This window comes from Panicum hallii, chromosome 6 (genome assembly GCF_002211085.1).
Source record: "Panicum hallii strain FIL2 chromosome 6, PHallii_v3.1, whole genome shotgun sequence".
NCBI classification, from domain to species: domain Eukaryota; kingdom Viridiplantae; phylum Streptophyta; class Magnoliopsida; order Poales; family Poaceae; genus Panicum; species Panicum hallii.
The window spans coordinates 23,443,568-23,451,486 of NC_038047.1; the positions used below are offsets into that span (position 1 = coordinate 23,443,568).

Consider the following 7,919-nt stretch of genomic DNA (forward strand, 5'->3'; position numbering starts at 1 on the left):
CGGTCGGATTGGGACATCGACCCGAGCCTCCACGAACTCTGTTCGGTTGGATTGGGACATCAACGCGAGCCACCACACTCAGCAGCATCGGCCGGTTGGAATGGGACGTCAACCCGCACCGAACACACCAACGCACTACTCACACTCAACTCAAACAAACAACAACGTCCGGTTGGATTGGGACCAACCGGATCACTCTCAACTTTGCCCGGTTAGATTGGGACTACACGAGCCTCAACGGAACTCCGCCTGGTCAGATTGGGACGTCGACGCAAGTCACCACACAACCAAGACCATAGACTGGATTTTTTGTTTTTTTAAAGGGAAAGAAAGAAAAGAGCCCTTGCAGAAGCAGCCACCGCCAAAGCAAGCGTCCCTGCTGGATTAGCCCGACAACGCCTACCGCGCGGTAGAGATGCCCGACGTCGCCTTAGGAAGGACATGACGCCAAAGGCGCCATCGACACCGTCCAAAGAAAGGATGTGTTTTCACCCGCATCGTCATCGTAGTGTAACGAAGCAGCCGACGCCACCAGCCCCACCACCATGGCGCTGCTGGGGAGCCTCGCACGGTTGCATTCAACTACGCCATCACAACGACGCTGACAAACGCCCAAGCAAACCGCTGTCGGCCACATCACCGTGGCGCTGCCGATGCACTGTCACACAGATCGCAGACGCCGGCACCTAGGAGCCCACCCACCTGCCGTGCCAGAGACACCACCGGGAGAGCAGTCGCCGCGTGCCAGCCCAGGGCGCCGTCGCAGCCGCGTCGGTCCGTGCTCCTATCGGCGCCCGTGCCGAGCCATGCCCTGCGGGCGGCCGCAGACGCTTTCATTCCCAGGTGACGCTGTGCACCGGCCGCTGGCGCCGCCGTAGCCAGGCCAAGCTGCAGCCCGACGCACGCGCCACCCGCCGCCGTCCACGCAGGCACCATCCGCAGCTCGACGCACGCACCACCCGCCACCCTACGCACGTGCCCCGTTGCAGCTAGCCCGAGCTGCAGCCGGATGCCGCCGCCGCATGTCCCCGGCATGCCGAAAGCCCGTTGAGGTAGATCCGGTGGCCGAGGAGGCGGATCCAACTGATCCTAATCCGGATCCTGCCGTGGACGGTCGTAGCCAGCAGCCACCGTCATGGCCCGAAGCCGCCCCCAAAGAGTGCGCGAGGGGGGAGAAGAGGAGAGGAGGAGGGTGGTGGAGCCCCGCCGCCACCTTTCTTGCGGCCGCGCGGGCTTCCGGCGGCCGCTCGGGTGACGGTGAGGGGGGAGCGGCGCTGGAGGGCCGGCGGCGCGGGGGCTGGTGTTCCGCCCGAGCCGCCCCTGAGGAGGAGCGACGTGGGGGCGTTTTTTTCTGAAGTTCTGAACTTCTGAAGTTCCATTCCTCTCTTTGCGTGACTTTGCATTGTGTCCTCTTCTGAGTTCTGAGCCTCTGTCTATGCGGATAGCTAATAATTAGCTAGCGCACACACACAAAATGTGATCCGTGACCTGGTCACAGATATGCTGGGAATCAAGTACGGTACATCGTGCGTACGATGGTGCATGTCTGCGTGAGTCTGCTGTGTGGCATGATTGCCAGAAGGTACCTGCTGCGCCAGAAAGTGAAATGTATGTTTGGCAACGCTGAGCAGGTAATTAGGCGGGTGTGTCCACATGCATGGTGCCCATCCATGCTATGACGCGGTCAAACTTGTGAATGTGAAATTTAACCTTGGAAACTGCGTTGGGTAATAAGAGCATGGAGGCATGCAGGAAGTGGTGCAGTACACATATATAATTTCCTTCTGAGATTATTAGAGGGTGTTCTGTTTTTGAGGAATGGGGCGGGTGGTCCATGATCTATCATCTTCTTGTCCCTCATCACTTCTTTTTAAAAGAATGGAATGGGTTGACCAATCACCTAATCATCGCCCACAAGCTAATAATCGTTAGTATAAGCATGGGAATAGGGTCATCCCATCAAAATTCATGGAATATTCTCGTGCTGGATCACCTCGTTTCAAATGAGGTGGTTAATCAAACTAAACACCCTATTAGAAACCAGGCAATCGATCTACTTCGTTCTCTGTCTGATCTTTCTCAGATCTCAGGTGAGCATAAGTCCGTCCGGCGTGCATGTTCATCAGCAAATAATGAGCTTCGACGCGCAAGCTCTCCGGTCCTCTTAGTTGTGCTGCAGCCCGCGGACGGGATCACATGGGTGCAGTAGGTGAAACCGTTGTACAACCTGCATGACCTACCTCTATGACGTTCACAGTGCTCATCAGCATGTAACCGACTAGTTCTACATGCATGGGCAGCAGGGGCGGGGCTGACGGGGGGCATCGATTTCGGCGCAAGCTATCGCACAAAGATCCCCCGCCGCTAGCCCCACCGCCGGCCATCTTCCCCATCTCCGACGGCTCCCGCCACCGGATCCACTGCTCATGTTGCCCTTGGGCTCCCGCCCGACTGAACGCTGCGCCCCCGTCCGGTACCTGGCCTACCGGTTGTCAAACCGACGCTCCCAGCCGGCGGTGCCCCCACCGCCATCCGCCGTCCGCTGCCGCCCCGCAACCCGCCACCACCGTCGGTCTTCCCTACCACTTTCCTGCCCCCTCTTCTAAGGTCACCGGTGACCACCGGTGCCTCGGCAACCTCCTCTTCTAACTCGGCGGCCATCACCGCCGCGAGCTGGAGGAGGAAGAAGAACGGTGCGTTGGCCCACCTGCAGCGACTGTTCTCCCCTTCTAGGATGCATCGCCGTGCAGCAGCGTGCGCGATGAATAGACATCGCAGGGCTGATGCGGGTTCACACGCCTCATGTGGGTTTACGCTATACAGATCGAATCTCTCCTTTCATCCTTTGAGAAAATGAACGCCTAATTTTTCAAGAGATCGAAACTCTAGAGTTAAAGTACGGAGGTTTTGCGTGTGATGAGCCAACCCGGGTGTCTAATAGATGGACCAGGTTGGGTTACTCAGGCTTTGTCCGGTTCGAGCAGTCCGTTTATCGGGTTGATTTGCTACAATGGGGTTGGGTCTTTTCTTTTTCTGTTTTTGATGTTTCAAGGCATCAACGACCCGGCCCTTATGCATAACGGACCAAAAAGCGTTTTATAGGTCCCACGAGGTGAAAATCAGTTTAGCACTATGCAATTTTGTTTGTTTGAGTTCACTAGTGGAACTTAGAAAATTGGTAGGTACTGATCGGCTGTAAATCTATGAATTTATTCAAATAACAACATCAAATAGTATTGAATTCAATGCAGCTGCGCTATTTTGTTTAATCAATCTAGTTAAACAAATGGAAATCTCCAGCTGTATTATTGCAGAAATAAAGCAATTTCCGAAAGAGAAAAAGTGGCTAAGTATCTAACTAGGCATATATGCGTCAGACAACTGGTTCTAGTTCTATGACAGTACGGAAACGGTACAGGCAAGACGTTCGATAATTCTTTTTTTTCCCCTCCGGACGCTACGTGGTGTCTTCCTATCCACGTAGTAGCTTGCACAGGCTGAAAGAAAATACACTACAGGAAAATAGTATAATTTCGTCGGCCAGAAACCGACGAAAATAGGTCTAAAGCCGTCGAAAATAGCTATTTTCGTCGGTCGGCCCACGAAATTAGGCCGACGGAATAAAATAGATGAAAATAAGCGCTTTTTCGTCGGTTGCCGACGAAAATAACGCTATTTTCATCGGCCAACACGGCCGACGAAAATATGTTCACGTTTTCATCGGCTCGGAGCCGATAAAAATACTGGAGCGTGTCCAGTATTTTCATCGGCCACCTGGCCGACGAAAATACTGGGATCCTGCTAAAAAAACAGCTGCATATAATAGCAGTTATGAAATGCAATCATCCACAAGCAGTTACTTAACATATCCATAAGGAGAATTATGAAATACATCATCACACAATCATCAAATACATCCAATAAGTACAATCATGAAATCCATAGTGTAAATGACATGTATATGTCAACGAAACGCGAAAACACAAATCAAGGAGGGGTAATATTATGTGTGCTGCCGCAGTCACCTCCAGAAATGTTACACGCTGTCGATGGTGGCGTGGACGGGCTGGCAGAAACTCCTCGAGGATGAGTACTCGTTGAACCCTGATTATAGACAAAGTTAAATCTATTTAGTATATATATAAGAAAATTTGAGCATTGCTAGTTATACGATATAATTACCACTTGTGGAGACGGTAGACGCACATATGGTACAAAAGTCGGCGGTGGAGGAGGCGAAGGAAGAGGTGGCAACTTAAATTGTGAGCCAAGGGTAGCCGCTAGCATTTTCTAAAAACCGATAGTAGATCAAGTATCTTATAGCAGTGAAAAGTGCACAAGAACTTGAAAAAATATCAAACTTGCATAGTATATGAATCTGTCGTTGCTGAGCGAAAAAACCTTGTATGTACTCGTGTTGTTGCCTTGCCTACTTCTCTTGCCTTTGCATCGCCTCTCTATGCTGCCTTATCTCCTCCTGCAGTCGACTTTCCCTTTCACTTTCCCGTTGGTAGCCCCGAGAATTTTGAGAGGACTGAGAACACCTTGCCTCACTCAAAGCACCACTTGTATCAATAACGCCATTCAACATGCTGAACCTGCCATATTTCTTCCCTCCCCCGCTTGAGTATAAGGCACCGACATCCACATCAGTCCTCCTCCAATCGTACTCCTCCCCCATGACATGCCACCATTTCATCACCATATCTCGCCTACCATTCAGGCAACCAATAATAAGATTATATTCGAATCATCGCTAAATTGAAATCAAATTATTTTACTAACCAGAATCTGTGTGGCATTCTCACTGCAAAGCAACTCTGGCTGTGTAGGATCTGCGCCGTGGTGGCCTCGAATGTATGTCTCAATATAGCTTGGGGCCACCCCACTTTGTGCCTCCTGGCAAAGAAGAAATTGTGATATTGCAAGTAAGTACATAATAATCAAATTAAAATAATAAACACATACCATTCGACGAGCCAAACGAATGTGTCCATCAGCCCCATATCTTTGTGTAACCCGTGGTCCTGCTTGACGATTAGCTCTCTTCATCCTCGATTTTTCCACAAAGCTAGGTGAAGCCCAATAAGCACAAAGTGCACGCCAAGCATCCGGACACTTTCTCAACCAAGGCAAACTGCTAATATTAACTTGAAGGTACTCATCCTCTCGGAGATATATCTCAGAAGCATCCAGTTTCTTGTTCATGTCTTGCAACTTTATTTTCTTATAGTATAAACAAACGCACTGTATACGAGCATTGGACATCATGTCCCTTACCATCTTCGTCGCTGCCTTGTCGAACACAGAATGAACCCTATCCTGTAGGCACTGCTCCTCCCCCTCCGGCAAACGATACCTCTAATAAAAAGGAAAATAAATTTGTTAGACAACTTATAAATGAATCAAATAGATAGTAGTTATACAAGTTAGACAAGTTATGATAAAAAAAGTACCCAGAACTCATTCCAAACTCTCGCTGCAGTCGTGACGCCCTGATCATCCGATTGCAGCTTATAGTGCTCCCACTTCAATGCAGGCTGAAGCACACCTCCAATTGTGACCATTCCTGGGTAGTGAAACGGACAAAGTGTTCCCAATGTTGCATTCACAGGTCTTAACCTATTTCTTCCCTCCCAACAAATGTCATCCCACTGCCTACAATTAGAACATGATATCCATCATGTTTCTTACTTGAACTATATAATATATTAAATAAAACAATCACAATAATAAAATATATTACTTACCAATCCCCATGTGGCCTAATCTGTCGATGATATAATAAAATATATTACTTACCAATCCCCATGTGACCTAATCTATCGATGATTTGCCATATTGGTTGCTGCAAGAGTCATCACATTGTTGCCTCTAAATCTAAATGTATTGTATTAGTTAGCTAGCTCATATAAAATTTTTCATGAAATGATCACAACTATCTGAACACAGGTTGTGCAGCAGTATCCTCCTCTTCCTCCTCCTCTGCATCTCCATCTCTATCCTCGCACTCTTCTTTGTCCTCGCACCCATCTCCCTCTCCACTACCTCCATCTCCATTGCCATCCACATTAGTGACATATTCTTCCTCATCCGCACCCCTACCTTCCTCTTCTTGCTGTTCAAAGACAAGTATATATTTATTGTTATTAAAGAAATTAAATCACACATGCAAACTACATATGACTTACTTGCACAGCCTCATCTAGACATCGCTGAAGTGCACTTCTTCGGCTTTGGTGAGAACTGCTGCCTCTAAAGAGAGAAGGCCTATCCGAAGATGCGGAGCCATCATTCTTCTTTGCCTAGCTCCATGAAGATGAGGATACATCCTTCTTTCCCTTCCCTTTCAGAGAGTGCACAAATTACCTCATCCTGAAAAAAATAAAATATGGTTAGTTAATATCATATAAAGCATTGGTAAATAAAAGATAACAAGTTTGATAACAACAATTAGTAAATAAAATACTATTAAGAAAAACTAGTTTTTACATCACATTACATGTTAAAAGTCCTCGGGGTCATCTTCTTCAGCTACGGAGTCACCATGAGTAGTACCATGCCTCTTTTCATATGTTGTGAACATTACTTTGCTTGCATGACATGGCCGTTGTTTCTTACAGACCTTAGAAACTATTACATCACCAGTGTCACCATCTAATCTGTCAAGTGCCATCCCAATATCAACTTCAAAGAGTCCATTACACTCATCTTCCTGAAATGCTTCAGGAACAGTATGATCAAGCTCACATTCATCGTAACCTTCATCTCCAGGAATAGGTAATCGACCTGGAGGACATACTCTCTGAACAATCCACCATGGTTCTAAACTTTCCGAACGGCATGGATACGACACATAATAGAACATCTCAACTTGATAAACCAAGTTTTTTGTTATGCTTTACCCCAGAAGCTAATTTACTATTGAACCAATCTTAATAAATTAACACAACTCTTAAATCTTTTGAACCTTCAAACTTCAGCTCCACTATATTCTGAATGACACCAAAATACTCCATGATAGAACCATCTGAGGCACTCGCGGTGGTCACAACTCCACTATTTGTTATGGCGGCATGTGGATTTTTTGCTTCAAACTTGGTTGTACTGAACCAAAATCCGTTTATGTCATAACAACCATAACTCCTTGCAGTCGTGCTTCCATATGAAAGCTGTCTTAGATCATCAGGACACTGCTATCCTTCATGCACTACAAGTTTTAAAATTTTGTTAACTCATAACGAGTTATGAGTTAACCAGCTAACAGCTTCTTTGAGTAGTAAAAGTCTTTCGGGAACTTGTGAGGTTTCGGAAGCATGTTCGAAATTAAGTCAACAAGATCATTATAACAACTTACTGAAAAGTTATACTTTGACTTTATAGCCATTAACCGTGTCACAGCAGCAAGCTGTGATGAAGTAGTGGCTCCATGTAATGGTTCTTTTGATGACGCAAGCAGACCAAAATATTCCGATACCTCAACAGCATTCTCAACCTGTTGGACAAAATCATCCATCATTGCATCCATCCTATCTTCGTTTTCCTCAAAGCTATCAACTAGGTTGTATGGCTCCTGCTCCTGGGACACTCCATGCTCATACCACCTCTCATAATTCCGCATGAAACCAAACTTGCATAGGTGACCAATCTTGACTTGACGAGAACAAATCTGACACTTGTTACATGGACACTTTGCCAAACCACCGCCAGGAGACAAGGAAAATACATGATCAACAAAAGCTTGTGTGTTGAACATTCACTCTCGAGTAGGCATTATGTTACTTGTCCAACCATCGTACATCCAACTTCGATCGTCTCTCATTTTCTTAAACTAGCTACTTCATAACGAAAGTGAGAAATGTTACTTCATTAACGATACTAAGCAAACAATAATTATCAAGAAAATGTAACATAAATAT

General features: G+C 46.9%; 1 protein-coding gene across 1 annotated transcript; it reads right to left on the reverse strand.

Annotated features, from left to right (window-relative positions):
- Positions 1 to 5,938: 5,938 nt before the first annotated feature.
- On the reverse strand, positions 5,939 to 7,621 carry LOC112898168 (sodium/potassium/calcium exchanger 1-like). The gene is made up of 4 exons (XM_025966550.1): positions 7,478 to 7,621; positions 6,626 to 6,715; positions 6,370 to 6,375; positions 5,939 to 6,118 (listed from the first exon to the last, which is right to left on the reverse strand). The coding sequence occupies exons 1-4, from the start codon at positions 7,619 to 7,621 to the stop codon at positions 5,939 to 5,941; spliced, it is 420 nt and encodes a 139-aa protein (XP_025822335.1).
- Positions 7,622 to 7,919: the final 298 nt, after the last annotated feature.